This window comes from Rana temporaria, chromosome 5, assembly GCF_905171775.1.
Source record: "Rana temporaria chromosome 5, aRanTem1.1, whole genome shotgun sequence".
Lineage (NCBI taxonomy): Eukaryota > Metazoa > Chordata > Amphibia > Anura > Ranidae > Rana > Rana temporaria.
The window spans coordinates 300,763,373-300,779,578 of NC_053493.1; the positions used below are offsets into that span (position 1 = coordinate 300,763,373).

Below are 16,206 nucleotides of genomic sequence, written 5' to 3' on the forward strand. Positions count from 1 at the left end.
AAACTCAGGTGGAATTCATCGGAATTTCCAATGCGATTACTCCGATGGGGCATACACACGGTAGGAATTTCCGATGGAAAAAGTCAGTCTGACTTTATCTGAAACTTTAGAGAACAAAATTTAGATTATACACCTACCTTACCATTGTCTAACACCCAAAGAGCCTAGGCAAAGGTGATGTCACACTGCCTCTGGCAAGAGCCTAGGGAATACCGAGCAGATGAAATCTTGCAAGAAGCAGCTCATGGAATGGACTAGAGTGTCTTCCTATGAGGTTTGAGGTACTCAAACATTCTCCTGGAATTTTCCTAGAAGGATGGTGACATTACACCCAGCGATAGAAAAGAAGGGCTAAGGCAAGCATAAAATCTAACTTTATTCTCTACAAGTACCTCTGGGACATACTTTCCGCCAGCAAATCTCACTGGGGGAGAAGCAGGACATTTTTAAAGGCAGTCTCTCTTTTCCAAGAAAAACTAGTATATGCAGCGACACTGATCTCATGACCAATATGCATGAACTTATTTCTTGCATTTAAAGGGTCACTAAAGGAAAACATTTTAGCTAAATAGCTTCCTTTACCTTACTGCAGTCCTGGTTTCATGTCCTCATTGTTCGTTTTTGCTCTAATCCTTCTCTGTTCTAAACACTTCCTGGTTGTCTGTTTCCTGATGAAAAAAGTCATGGGAGCTTTCTCTCTGTGGTCTCTAATCAAGGAGGTGTGATTACTGTGTGTCTAAAACCCCTCAACACCAATCAGTTTCGTTTTCCAAACCATCACTGCCCTGTATTGGCTCTGTGCAGCAGAGAAGCAGGAAACATGCAAAAACGAAACTGAAACTGCAGGTACCATTATATGATTGATTCTTATCTATTTTTAATCTTTTTAAAAGGATGTTAACTAGTATGTCTCTATACCCTGTAAACAGTCATTTCAGGGAAAAAAAAGCCTACAGAGTGATGCCCCCACAATCAGTGCATCCATTCATTTGTGGTCTTCCCACAGCTGGAGGAAGCACAGGAGGACTCCAAAAGGTAGAGAGCGGAGGAGGGATCACTGGCATGCTCTGCAATGCCCAATCTGTCTCAATGGCAAATATGACATGTAGTCATTTAGAGTAGGGCCGAAACAACTAATCGATTATGTAATTATGAAATTAATCGATTACAATTTTCATAATCGATTAATCGGCCAGTAACATAATGGGGTTTAAAAAAACTAAAATCAGCCCTTTATAGTACAAAAAAGCAAATCGCTACTATAAATATTACTTTCACTGTCCCACAGTAAAAAAAATGAACCCCTTACAGTAGCGATTTGCTCTTTTTGTACTTATTTTTGTTTTTTTAACCCCATTATGTTACTCAACAAATTGGCCCAAAAAAAATTTTAAATGCATTTTTTTTTTTTTAAGGCTATAATCCGATTAATTGAAACAATAAAATCGGCCAACTAATCGCTTATGAAAATAATTGTTAGTTGCAGCCCTAATTTAGAGTAAACAACCCCAGCCATGAATTAAGTGGCTGTGTAGGCAGAGCTGGCTCGTCAGTGTCAAATTTAAATTATAAAATTGCAAACAGATGAAAAAAAAAAATAAAAAAAAAAAAATTAGCAATTCAGGTACAGGGGGGGGTTTAGGTTTGGAGGGTGCTGTCTTGCTGTACCCTAATAATAATGGCTGTAGTATGGAAGATGAAAACAAATGTACTTAGCCTTAAATTAGCAGAATTAAAGTGGACATATTAACCACTTCAGATCCGTAGGACGTCCTGGGACGTCCTGGACTTTGAGCGTTGATATCTGAATGATGCCTGCAGCTGCAGGCATCATTCAGATATCGCTGTCTTCAGCTGGCGATTCTGTGCACCAGAGGAACGATCAAAGCGGCGGTTCCGCCGCTCGATCGTTCTTCTAGGCAGCGGGAGGGGACGTCCCCCCCCCTCCCGCCGCCATCCGGTGCTTCTCCGGGCTCTCCCGTGCCATCGGGGGCCCGGAGAGCGAATCGGCCGGCGCTCGTTGGTGAACCATAGAGATGACTGGTGACCAGACTGTCACAGTCATCTCTTTGACCGTCGGAGGGCTGGGCGCGACGTTATGACGTCACACCCGGTACCCGGAAGTAAACAAAGCCGCTATCGCGGCTGTCGGCATGTAATCGGTGAAATTTTTTTCACCGATTTCATGCTTGTAAGCCTGTAGGAGAGATGTGGGGTCTTATTGACCCCACATCTCTCCATAAAGAGGACCTGTCACAGTGATTCCTATTACAAGGGATGTTTACATTGCTAGTGCATGAGATATGTAAATAACCTGTCATCCACAGCAAAGGGGGGGGGGGGGGGGGCGGGGGAGAACACAAAAGTTTTCTCCTGTTTTTTTTTTTGTGAGATAAACGGACAAAGAAAAAAAAAAATGATGATTGCTTAGAGCCGGATTAACTTTATTGCAAGACTGGGCACAGATGATAGGAAATCTTATACTCAACATCGTGACAGCAAAAAAAAAATAAAATAATAATAATAATAATTTGGGTTTACATCCACTTTAATAGAGGCACACAAAAAATGTTGAACCCAACAGCTGTCTTCTAGTAACCTGCTTTTTATTTATCCTAAACAAAAATGCTTAGGTCTCATAAATGCATCAAAAATGGGTGTACAAACATACGTAAAAAATAAACTGAAAACCAACAAAGAAGCCGATAGTCAAGTGTGAACCTGGCCCAAATACTATAAACTAGATTTAGTACAGCAGAATAATATGAGCCCAGAATACATAGAACGCGGAGCCCTCCATGTGCCGGGACCCACTCAGCAGATGGAGGCCATTCTTATTCTTTAAGTATAGCTGCAGGGAAAACGTATTTGTAGTCCTATAGAGCGGTGAGGGGTTATTACACGCCGTCTCTGTCCCTGTAATGGCAGCCATACACAGAACAATTTTATAGACGATTTTATCATCAATAGAGTTCCTGAATGTTCAGAAATACGATCGGACAGATCGTTTGATGCACGATACCCTAAGGATCAGTTCACCCTTTATTATTTCTTTTTTTATATATATATATACATACATACATACATACATACATACATACATACATACACATATACACACACATTTTTTTTCTTTTACTTGGAACCTGGAAAGCATTGCACCCGCGATCAGCATATTTAACGGCTTACACCCTGAATACGGATGTAACCCGTTACAAAAAGTCAAGTTATCAATTATATCAAATTATCTTATCTTCTTTCCCATCATTGGATTTTCCATCCAGACTGATCCAAGAAAAAAATTGATTGATGCGTTTCTACAAAAATAAGCTATAGTTCCAATGATATTTCCAGATGTGTATGGCCACCATCAGGGAGATCCATTTCTCCCGTTTACCATTATCATGAAAGAATCCAAGTTTTTGGGTTGTCAGAGAAGTAACTAGAAGGCAGAATTTCCAATAGGGACACTAGTTCTGGTGACAACCGGGGATTCCCTCACCTTTGAGGGATTCCCTCTTACTTCCTGTTGTGGCTTTTAAACAGGAAATCTTCCCAATTGTACAAAGAAGACAAAAAAAACTGACAAGAGTCATAAACCTCCCTTACTCTATCCAAAACAATAAATATCTTTCATTTCTCCTTTAAGCTCACCATGCAATCGGATTTTACAATTGTCTTTATGTCTATGTAATGAAATGGTCTGCCTGCAATGGTATAAATTGAATGGGTTTTTTAGGTGCGACGTCCTATTACATCGTTTTGGGAAATCTAAAAGTAGATTTTACTGAGAATGTACTGCAAATGGCCAGCTTTAAGGAGATTGTACAACCTTCTTAAAGTGGTAGCAGACTGCTGGCATACTAGCAATTTGTGTGAAAATCACCTTAGACTGAAGCCCTCCAGCGGCGAGCTGTCACCGCTGAAAGAACTTTCATCTTCATCCGGTCTTCCTTCCGGGGTCGCAGACTCCGGCTGTGCGAGTGGCTGAAACACAGTGACGTCAGACGCGCAGGTGGGCGTTCCTTCAGAGCGCATGCACTGGTGACATCACCAGCTGCATCTAAAGAGCATATCTCCTAAACTGTGCATGTTAAAAGATATTTTCTGTACCAACAGGCAAAAAAAATAAAAAAAAAAATCATGCAAGGGAGTTTACTTCCACTTTAAAGTGGTAGTAAAGTCTGTATTTAAACTCGCATCTACAGGTAAGCTTACAATCAAGCTTACCTGTAGGTACAATGACTATCGTTTAGGAGATATACACATCTGTAATTGTTTATGTCACCTGTGCATGCGCAGTGAAGCTCTGCATACAGTATGCTGTGGATCGCAGAAGGCTGTGCTGCAGCTTCCACGCATATGCGCAGGAGCGATGTCATCACGGCCCCGGCCAAACAGCCGGTGCCTGTGAACCCAGAAGGAAAAGCGGGTGAAGATGGAAAAGCCGGGGGAGCCCCGTTTGCAGGTAAATGTCATACAGTGCTAGTATGAAGTGCATACTAGAACATTATGTCAAAAACCTGCAGAGGACCCATGTCTTTCTTTTGGTGGTTGCCTAGCACTTTAAAGCTGATCATACAATCAGATTGTACAATAATATCCTTAAAGTGGTTGTAAACCCACTCTTGTAACTTGAATCTACAGGTAAGCCTAGATTAAGGCTTACATAGTTACATCAGGCTGAAAAAAGACACAAGTCCATCCAGTTCAACCACAAAAAATAAACAAACAAAATAAAAAAACATAGTACAATCCCATACACGCCGTTCACAGCGGCGCACTGAGCCGTGACGTTTTTGTGAATGACATTAACGGTGTTAATGCCGTGTTGTGCGCATGCCCGGGAGTGACGTCATCGCCTCTCCGGCCAATCACAGCGCTGGAGTGGCGATAACAGGAAATAGAGTAGAGGGGACATGGCGGCAGCGTGGACGGAACCAAGGCGGACTTCGAGGGGTTCGATCTCAGGTAAGCAACACATAACGAGCTAGTATGCTGTGCATACTAGCTCATTATGACTTTCTCTTGCAGGTGTATTTTAAAAAGTAAGGAAAAGCAGAGGGTTTACTTCCCCTTTAAAGCTGACCATGCAATCTTCCAAAGCCATACACTATAACATTGATGGCGAACCTTGGCACCCCAGATGTTATGGAACTACAACATTTCCCATGATGCTCATGCACTCTGCAGTGTAGTTTAGAATCATGGGAAATGTTGTTGCAAAACATCTGGGGTGCCAAGGTTCACCATCACTGCACAATTTGACTGCAGTCTACTTTATATTTAGATCCAAAACTGTAGGATGGCAGACCTAATCAATCTAGTTTATACCAAGGCAGGCCTTGGCACCACACAGTTGATGGCAGATGTAAAGAAGATTGCACAGACAGTATGATGTATGGCTAACTTTAGGGTTCATGTAGACTGGGGTAAAAAAGGCCACTTTTACAGGTATTTTGTGGTTTGCCTGCAAAACACCTCTAACACTAGCCTATGTGTCCAGGCACATTAGGAAAGGCTGAAGAAAAAAACATCAAAAGCGCAGAGGAGCAAATACAAAAAAACAAACATGTAACACACCTAAAACGCATGGAAACGGAGTGAGTGTTAATACATTCCAAGGACCAGAAGAGATTAATAATCTGGCCAATGGAATCCATTAACACTCAAACGCTTGAGACAACGAAATGCGTGTGCAATACTCCGCTTTAGGCGCATTTTTTAAGCTGCTTTTCTCCTCCCTGGAGAAAAGTATCCAGAGGAGCTAAACAGACATCCTGTGTGTATGAGGCCTTAGGTCCCGTTCACAATTTCCCATTTGGAATCCTGAGTGAAATCGCTGCAACACTTCATGCAATACCAAATCATGTGGCAAGCGGTGCAAAATGTGCATTTGGGTGCCATTGCTTCTAGATGGCACCCCAAACATGGTTTGATTTTGCCACGACTGTCACCCTGCAATCGTGACTAACTCCTTGGCCCCGACGTTCTGGCAAATTAACTTGTCAGAAACTACCACCACATCACTTGCGTTTTCTTTAAACCAGGGGTCTCCAAACCTTCTAAACAAAGGGCCAGTTTATTGTCCTTCAGGTTTTAGGTGGGGCCGAACTGTGACAACCGGAAGTGGCAACGTATTCCTGGCATCAATGGGAGTAAATAAAGCCACCATTGGCATTAGTATGAGAAACAGTTCCCCATTGTTGGTAATATTAGAAAGAATAGTGCCTCATTGTTGGTGTCAGTAAGAGAAATGGTGCCCCATTGTTGGTGTCAGGTTGGCAGAATAGCGTTTCATACTTCAATGGGAGGAATATGCCCCAAGGGCCAGATAAAGGCAACCAAAGGGCCACAGTTTGGAGACCACTGCTTTAAAAACATTAGTATTTGAAGATTTTGACAAACTGCTGTTTGGACACAACACCGGCAACCGAATACAGTCCGGTCCATGATATTATGAGCGGAGATTGTTACTCCGCTCTGATACTAGCCAACAAAATGGCTGCTCCCAAGGCGGCCACAAACTTTGTCCTCGTTAGCCGCTGTGCTGTCAAAACAGCTAAATCTTCCTGTACTGCACTTGGTTGCCGGTGTTGTGTCCAAACAGTAATCCATCAAAATCTCCAATTACTGATGGTTTAAAGAAAAGCACCGGCCACGCGCAAATATGCAACCTCTCGGCGGCCGGACCTTGGCACCAAACGGCTGGGTATAAGCGTGCATTAATGCAAATAGCGCTGTGCTGAGAGTGTGCACCCACAGCGGCTAATGGAAAACTCCCGATTGCTGCTTGCGAATGGGAGCTTTACGATCATGCGACAGCTAATCACGTGGTCACATGACCTTAAGCCCCGCCCCACCTCCCAGCATCTAAAACACCTTAAAGCGGTGGTTCACCCTTAGAGAGCACTTTTTAGCCTTAGATTCCTGCTCGTTTAGTCTAGGGGAATCGGCTATTTGTTTTAAAATATGAGCTGTACTTACCGTTTACGAGATGCATCCTCTCCGTCGCTTCCGGGTATGGGCTGTGGGACTGGGCGTTCCTATTTTGATTGACAGTCTTCCGAGAGGCTTCCGACGGTCGCATCCATCGCGTCACGATTTTCCGAAAGAAGCCGAACGTTGGCGCAGTATAGAGCCGCACCGACGTTCGGCTTCTTTCGGCTACGAGTGACGCGATGGATGCGACCGTCGGAAGCCTCTCAGAAGACTGTCAATCAAGAAGGAACGCCCGCTCCCGAAGACCCATACCCGGAAGCGACGGAGAAGATGCATCTCGAAAACGGTAAGTACTGCTCATATTTTAAAACAAATAGCCGATTCCCCTAGACCAAACTAGCAGGAATCTAAGGGGAAAAAAAAAAAAATTTAAGAAATGGGTGAACTCCCGCTTTAAAGGGGCTGGCAAGAGGTTTGAAAATTGTGTGACACTTCTCACCCAAAAAGGAGCAGGAGCTCTGAGCAAACAACGCTCATAGGGCAGCCAATTGAAGCGAATGGACTGCCCTATGCATGACATGCAGAATAGCAAGAAAATTGCCCACAAGCCGGAATGCCAATTTCCACTATGCATTGTGTAAAAGGGGCCTTAAAGAGACAGTACAATCATTACATATAGTTGGAGTGCCGCTTTACACCAGAATGCGGGAAGCCCATGTTCCGAAACACATTCCAAATGCACTGGGTGTGCGATCTGCGATGGGCGTCAATAGATCCCTAACGAAACCCCAAACGCAGTGCGCTTACCTGCACCAGATCACATGGTAGCACAGTTGCATGCAATCCAGTTGCAGTGCGTTTTTTTAAAGTAGTGCATGAGCTATATGGGTGTGATCCAGTGCAATGTCATCCAGCTGAAAAATCACATCACACTGAATGGCACTCTGTTCCAGAACTGAGGGGGGATTGTATGGTCAGCTACAAGGAGATTGTATGGTGTATGGGAAGCCTTGTGATGGGGGTGGTGTGCAGTGTGATGGTGCTGACAGGACACTCACCAGCAGGCAGTCGGTGTTGACCTCCGACTTGGGGTCCCGTAACAAGACGTCGATCTTGGTGTAGCGAGAGTCGAAGCTCTCCCCGGTAGACATGATGATGAGTGTTGATGTCCCCCCCGGATACAAGAAGCGGCTCCTCCCGTCCTCCTCCTCCTAGCGGACGGCTCAGGTGTGCGGCGGAGCTCCGTCTCCCCTCACCGCCTGTACAGCACTGTATTGGGCCCCGGCATCCTCCCCATGGGCCCCCGGACACATAGACACACACAGGCCCGTCCCTCCACTCCCAGCCCCCGGGGTGATGATGGCGGCGCTCCGGATGACAGGTCCTCCTCCTCCACCTCACAGCTCAGCGCCGGGCCGCCCCGTCATGTCTCCTCCACATACACAGCGCTGTCCCCTCTTCCCCCTCCTCCTCCCGGGTTCACACACGGCGGTGAAACGGACGGAAAGCTCAGGCTCCTCCTGCCTTCTCACCAATCCTCAACAAACATGTCCGCCTTCCTGTTCAAACACTGTGCGGGACGGTACGGAGGAGAGACAGTGCGCCTGCGCCGTTGAAGGCGGGAGGGGGCAGGCCGGGTGAAGAGGACCTGTGCACAAAACTGAGGAGAGGGCGGAGTAGGCCGGGTGAAGAGGACCTGTATACAACACTGAGGGAGGGGGTGGGGTCAGGCCGGGTGAAGAGGACCTGTGCGCAACACTGAGGAGGGAGGGGGCGGAGCAGGCCAGGTGAAGAGGACCTGTATACAACACTGAGAAGCAGGGGACAGAGCTGACCGGGCGAAAAGGACCTGTGCACAACACTGGGGAGAGCGTAGCAGGCCGGGTAAAGAGGATATGTGCAACGCTGAGGAGGGAGGGAGTGGAGCAGGCCGAGTGAAGAGGACCTGTATACAACACAGAAGAGGGAGGGGGCGGAGCTTACCAGGCGAAGAGGACCTGTATACAAAACAGAGGAGGAAGGGGGCGGAGCAGGCCAGGTGAAGAGGACCTGTATACACAGGGCCGTCTTTAATATGGTTTGGGCCCTGGGCAAACATTTTTTTGGGGCCCCCCTCCAGCTTATTTTGGGCCTGGCTGGTTCACATGTATGTTTTGGCGGTCCTCATTTGTGCAGGTACAGCAGCCCATTGATTTGAATGGGCTGCCATGCTTTTGTTTCCTGCAGAAGGTGCATTCAGCATTTTAAAAATACAGTTGCCTTGAAATCCATTCTGCTTTTGCACCATGCTACTTACCTGCAGTTCTTGCACACACACAAATGCACTGTGTTTTTAAAAGCGTGACCTAAACGTCTAAAAATGCAGCAAGTTTGACAGTACGGGAACTGCAGATAAGTCACAGCAGACAGCAGAATGGACAGACAGTGCTGTGTTTCAGTGCTTGATGGGCATAGGCATGCCGTGTGCGCAGCCTATTACATGAGGCATGCGCTTTTCTTTGCAGGAAACGCAGGCATGGCGTGCTGTACATTTTAAAACACTGGAAAGGGAAGCAGTACTGTCACTGGCTGCGTACCGCTGATGATTTTCAGCCTGATTTGTGGGCAGCACAGGGGCTTAACGGGCGGCAGGGATCAGGAATTATGGGGCCACTTACACAGCTTCAGGCATGGGCCCCCTGGAGCAGAGAATCGGGATGGGGGGGTGCTGCCGCCTGAAATTGAGAAGCGGGGGGGGGGGGGGCTGCCGCGAATTTAGAAGCGGGGGGCCCTTTACAAAAAAAATAAAAGTAAAATATATATAAAAAAAGGGGTGTAGCCATCCGGGGCCCTGGGGACCTCTGAGCACTTTAATAAAAAGAAAAAAAGAAATAAAAAATATATATAAAATATATATATATATATATTTTTTTTAAAAGGGGGTTGCCATCTGGGGCCCTGGGGACCTCTGGGCCCTTTAATAATTTTTTTTTAATAAAAATAAATTACAAAAAAAGGGGGTTGCCATCCGGGACCTCTGGGCCCTTTAATAAAAAATAAAAAAAATATATATAAAAACAAAAATAAAAAAATAAGCATTTATAAAAAAAATAAAAAAGGGTGTTTGCCACATGGGGCCCTGGGGACCTCTGAGCCCTTTAATAAAATATATAAAAAAGAAATAAAAAGAAAAAAAAGAAATAAAATAATATGAAAAAAAATTATACAAAAAGGGGGGTTGCCATCCGGGGCCCTGGGGACCTCTGAAACCTTTAATAATAATAATAATAATAATAATAATATATTATATATATATATATATATATATATATAATAATATATATATATATATAAAAAATAAAAGAAATAAAGAAATATATAAAAAAAAATTGTTTTTATAAAAAAAGGGGGGTTGTCATCCAGGGCCCTGGGGAACTACGGGCCCCTGGGGACCCCCAAACCTCTAAAAAAAATTGGTTCTTTAATAAAAAAGAAAATACAAATATATTAAAAATATATATTTTTTTTATTTAAAAATAAATAAAAAAAGGGGGGTTGCCATCTGGGGCCCTGGGGGCCTCCGGACCCCTGGGAACCCCTAAAAAAAATTGTCCCTTTGAAAAAAAAACTCTAAAAAAATTGTCCCTTTAATAAAAAATAAAATAAAATATATTAAAAAAATATATTTTTTTTATTTAAAAATAAATAAAAAAAGGGGGGGTTGCCATCTGGGGCCCTGGGGGCCTCCGGGCCCCTGGGGACATCCGGACCCCTAAAAAAAAAAAAAAAAGTTTTTTTTTTTTTTTTTTTTAAGGGGGGTTGCTTTGGGCCCCCAATAGTGACAGGGCCCTGGGCAGCTGCCCTATTTGCCCTGTGGTAAAGACGGCCCTGTGTATACAACACTGAGGGGGGCGGAGCAGGCCGGGTAAAGAGGATATGTGCAACGCTCAGGAGGGAGCGGAGCAGGCCGAGTGAAGAGGACCTGTATACAACACAGAAGAGGGAGGGGGCGGAGCTTACCAGGCGAAGAGGACCTCTATACAAAACAGAGGAGGGCGGAGCAGGCCGGGTGAAGAGGACCTGTATACAACACTGAGGAGGGGAGCAGGCCGGGTAAAGAGGATATGTGCAACGCTGAGGAGGGAGCGGAGCAGGCCGAGTGAAGAGGACCTGTATACAACACAGAAGAGGGAGGGGGCGGAGCTTACCAGGTGAAGAGGACCTGTATACAACACAGAGGAGGAAGGGGGCGGAGCAGGCCAGGTGAAGAGGACCTGTATACAACACTGAGAAGCAGGGGACAGAGCTGACCGGGCGAAAAGGACCTGTGCACAACACTGAGGAGAGCGGAGCAGGCCGGGTAAAGAGGATATGTGCAACGCTGAGGAGGGAGGAGCGGAGCAGGCCGAGTGAAGAGGACCTGTATATAACACAGAAGAGGGAGGGGGCGGAGCTTACCAGGCAAAGAGGACCTGTATACAACACAGAGGAGGGAGGGGGCGGAGCAGGGCAGGTGAAGATGACCTGTATACAACAGTGAGGAGGGAGGGGCGGAGCTGGCCAGGTGAAGAGGGCCTGTATACAACACTGAGGAGGGAGGGGCGGAGCTGGCCAGGTGAAGAGGACCTGTACAACACTGAGGAGGGAGGGGTGGAGCTGGCCAGGTGAAGATGACCTGTATACAACAGTGAGGAGGGAGGGGCGGAGCTGGCCAGGTGAAGAGGACCTGTATACAACAATGAGGAGGGAGGGGCGGAGCTGGCCAGGTGAAGAGGACCTGTACAACACTGAGGAGGAAGGGGTGGAGCTGGCCAGGTGAAGAGGACCTGTACAACACTGAGGAGGGAGGGGCGGAGCTGGCCAGGTGATGAGGACCTGTACAACACTGAGGAGGGAGGGGTGGAGCTGGCCAGGTGAAGAGGACCTGTATACAACACTGAGGAGGGAGGGGCGGCGCTGGCCAGGTGAAGAGGACCTGTACAACACTGAGGAGGGAGGGGCGGAGCTGGCCAGGTGAAGAGGACCTGTATACAACACAGAAGAGGGAGGGGCGGAGCTTACTAGGCAAAGAGGACCTGTATACAACACAGAGGAGGAAGGGGGCGGAGCAGGCCAGGTGAAGAGGACCTGTATACAACACTGAGGGGGCCGAGCAGGCCAGGTGAAGAGGACCTGTATACAACACTGAGAAGGGAGGGGAGCAGGCCTGGGTAAAGAGGACCTGTGCAACGCTGAGGAGGGAGGGAGCGGAGCAGTCCGAGTAAAGAAGACCTGTATACAACACAGAAGAGGGAGGGGGCGGAGCTTACCAGGCGAAGAGCACCTGTATACAACACAGAGGAGGGAGGGGGCGGAGCAGGCCAGGTGAAGAGGACCTGTATACAACACTGAGGAGGGAGGGGAGGGGAGCAGGCCAGGTAAAGAGGATATGTGCAACGCTGAGGAGGGAGGGAGCGGAGCAGGCCGAGTGAAGAGGACCTGTATACAACACAGAAGAGGGAGGGGTGGAGCTTACCAGGCGAAGAGGACCTGTATACAACACAGAGGAGGGAGGGGGCGGAGCAGGCCAGGTGAAGAGGACCTGTATACAACACTGAGGAGGAAGGGAGCGGAGCAGGCCGGATAAAGAGGATATGTGCAACGCTAGGGAGGGAGCGGAGCAGGCCGGGTAAAGAGGATATGTGCAACGCTGAGGAGGGAGGAGCGGAGCAGGCCGAGTGAAGAGGACCTGTATATAACACAGAAGAGGGAGGGGGCGGAGCTTACCAGGCAAAGAGGACCTGTATACAACACAGAGGAGGGAGGGGGCGGAGCAGGCCAGGTGAAGATGACCTGTATACAACAGTGAGGAGGGAGGGGCGGAGCTGGCCAGGTGAAGAGGACCTGTATACAACACTGAGGAGGGAGGGGCGGAGCTGGCCAGGTGAAGAGGACCTGTACAACACTGAGGAGGGAGGGGTGGAGCTGGCCAGGTGAAGATGACCTGTATACAACAGTGAGGAGGGAGGGGCGGAGCTGGCCAGGTGAAGAGGACCTGTATACAACACTGAGGAGGGAGGGGCGGAGCTGGCCAGGTGAAGAGGACCTGTACAACACTGAGGAGGGAGGGGTGGAGCTGGCCAGGTGAAGAGGACCTGTACAACACTGAGGAGGGAGGGGCGGAGCTGGCCAGGTGAAGAGGACCTGTACAACACTGAGGAGGGAGGGGTGGAGCTGGCCAGGTGAAGAGGACCTGTATACAACACTGAGGAGGGAGGGGCGGCGCTGGCCAGGTGAAGAGGACCTGTACAACACTGAGGAGGGAGGGGCGGAGCTGGCCAGGTGAAGAGGACCTGTATACAACACTGAGGAGGGAGGGGCGGAGCTGGCCAGGTGAAGAGGACCTGTACAACACTGAGGAGGGAGGGGCGGAGCTGGCCAGGTGAAGAGGATCTGTATACAACACCTCACATGGAGGGGGTGAAGCAGGCTTGGTGAAGAGGACCTGTGCACAACACTGAGGGAGGGGGCGAGGGCAGGCCGGGTGAAGAGGACCTGTGCACAACGACACTGAGGAGGAAGGAGAGCGGAGCAGGCCGGGTAAAGAGGATATGTGCAACGCTGAGGAGGGAGGGAGCGGAGCAGGCCGAGTGAAGAGGACCTGTATACAACACAGAAGAGGGAGGGGCGGAGCTTACCAGGTGAAGAGGACCTGTTTACAACACAGAGGAGGGAGGGGGCGGAGCAAGCCAGGTGAAGAGGACCTGTATACAACACTGAGGAGGGAGGGGAGCAGAGCAGGCCAGGTAAAGAGGACCTGTGCAACGCTGAGGAGGGAGAGTGAGTGGAGCAGGCCGGGTGAAGAGGACCTGTATACAACACAGAGGTGTGAGGGGGCGGAGCAGGCCAGGTGAAGAGGACCTGTACAACACTGAGGAGGGAGGGGCGGAGCTGGCCAGATGAAGAGGATCTGTATACAACACCTCACAGGGAGGGGTGAAGCAGGCTGGGTGAAGAGGACCTGTGCACAACACTGAGGGAGGGGGCGAGGGCAGGCCGGGTGAAGAGGACCTGTGCACAACACTGAGGGAGGGGGCGAGGGCAGGCCGGGTGAAGAGGACCTGTGCACAACACTGAGGAGGGGGCGAAGCTGGCTGTATGGTGACAGGTGACAACGTGTACCCCCAAGCAGGATCAGCTACGTCAATCTTTACCACTAACTACCCAGCTCATCCACACTGGGGAGACTAAACAATAATTTCCAACCATTTTTGTTATCCGACCGACCTGCGACTCCAAAATAATGGAATACGGCCATAACTTCCTGTAGCCCTAATTTTGGGAGTTATGAGAAATGGCCCACCCCATACAGGATATTGCGCTAAACCTGTAGCCAAGGCTCCATTCACACCAATCGCCACAATTTCAAATCGCTGCAAAACAGGGGCACACGTTTGCGATGCCATTACTTCGTATGGCACCCCAATTCGTGCTGCGAATGTCTTGCAACGCTGCCTTTTGGGCAACAGCGTCGCACTTTGTGATTTGTCACTATTGCAACATGATTTACCGCGCAACAATTGGGGTGCCATTAAAAGTAATGACATTGTAAAAAGTGTCCTGCGTTTTGCAGCAATTTGATATCAATGCGAGTCTGCCTGTGATCAGGTGTGAATGGAGCTGTCACGGAAGCATGAATCAGACGTACAACAATAGATAAATGAAATAGGAAGGCTTTATTGAAAACCAAACAGCAAGGTAAAAGTCCAAACGGATGATCAAACAGTACAGAGTCTTCCACCGGAGCCAGGGATCAGGAGCCCGAACGAAGCCAGGGATCAGGAGCCAGAAGGGTAGTCCGAACGAAGCCAGGGATCAGGAGCCAGAAGGGTAGTCCGTGGAAGCCGGGTCGGTAGCCAAAAGCAGCAGCACAATCTCAGGAGCATGTGAATACAAGAGGACCAAGCAGGGAACTGAAGCAACAGACCTCCTATATATATGCAAGGCATCCAGCTCCTCCCAGTGGGAAGGAGGAGCCGCAGGGTGTGGTAAGTTATAAGAAGCCCAGAAACCAACATGGCCGCCAGCACATGTCAGATGAAAGAAGCCAGCAAGAGGTAAGACCATGACAGGAGCCTTAATAAGAGAACCAGAACCTTTACCAAGTGGAAGAAGTGGGTTTGATCATAAAGTTGGCAGTGCCTTTACCCAGGACAGACCCTCTGTGAACAGAGGGGATTCCCTTCCTGGGAAATTATCCATTAATCTAAACAAAGTAATTGGGAGCAGAAGAACTACTGCAACCAGCATATAACATTAATTATAAATATATAGATGCACACCAGGAAGGAGATAATAATATTATTATTATACAGGATTTATATAGCGCCAACAGTTTGCGCAGCGCTTTACATCAGGGAAGACAGTACAGTCACAATACAAATCAATACAGGAGGGATCAGAGGGCCCTGCTCGTTAGAGCTTACAATCTAGAAACAAGTTTATATAACAAAAGATCAATAATAGAACATAAATCCAATGTTCAAACAGGTATTATCAGCAAAGGGGCCGATAAGAGTGGAACCGTGCACCTATACAATGATATACAGTATATGGTTTTAATTAAAGGGGTTGTAAAGGAAAAACATGTTTTCCCTAAATGGCTTCCTTTACCTTAGTGCAGTCCTCCTTCACTTACCTCATCCTTCCATTTTGCTTTTAAATGTCCTTATTTCTTCTGAGAAATCCTCACTTCCTGTTCTGTCTGTAACTCACCACCGTAATGCAAGGCTTTCTCCCTGGTGTGGAGAAAGCCTCTTGAGGGGGCGAGCAGGAGGGTCAGGACACTCTCTACTTTGCAGATAGAGAAAGGAGCTGTGTGTTAGTGGGCATCCTGACACTCCTGCTCGCCCCCTCAAGAGGCTTTCTCCACACCAGGGAGAAAGCCTTGCATTACTGTGTGGAGTTACAGACAGAAGAATAGGAAGTGAGCATTTTTCAGAAGAAATAAGGACATTTAAAAGCAAAATTGAAGCATGAGGTAAGTGAAGGAGGACTGCACTAAGGTAAAGGAAGCTATTTAGGGGAAACATTTTTTCCTTTACTACCCCTTTAAAATATCTCCAGATGAATGTAGCAGGAAAGTTCAGTTATAGGGGCCCGAGAATAATCACAATGCAGTGTACATATTGTTGTCAGAGACCTGAAAACAAGACCTGCGGTGATGATGGGGAGATCCACTAACTGTTGTCCAAGGTGCCTGGAATGGAGCTTCTCACATGCAGAAACTGTGAAGTGTCATTAGAA

General features: G+C 47.6%; 1 protein-coding gene across 1 annotated transcript in view; it reads right to left on the minus strand.

The window, feature by feature from the left end:
- ROCK1 (Rho associated coiled-coil containing protein kinase 1) overlaps positions 1-8,579 on the minus strand; it is a 192,913-nt gene extending 184,334 nt beyond the window's left edge. Inside the window, exon 1 of the mRNA XM_040354048.1 lies at positions 8,001-8,579. Coding sequence (XP_040209982.1) covers positions 8,001-8,093 — 93 coding nt within the window. The 5' untranslated portion in view covers positions 8,094-8,579. The remainder of the gene's footprint in view (positions 1-8,000) is intronic.
- Between the last annotated feature and the right edge of the window lie 7,627 nt (positions 8,580-16,206).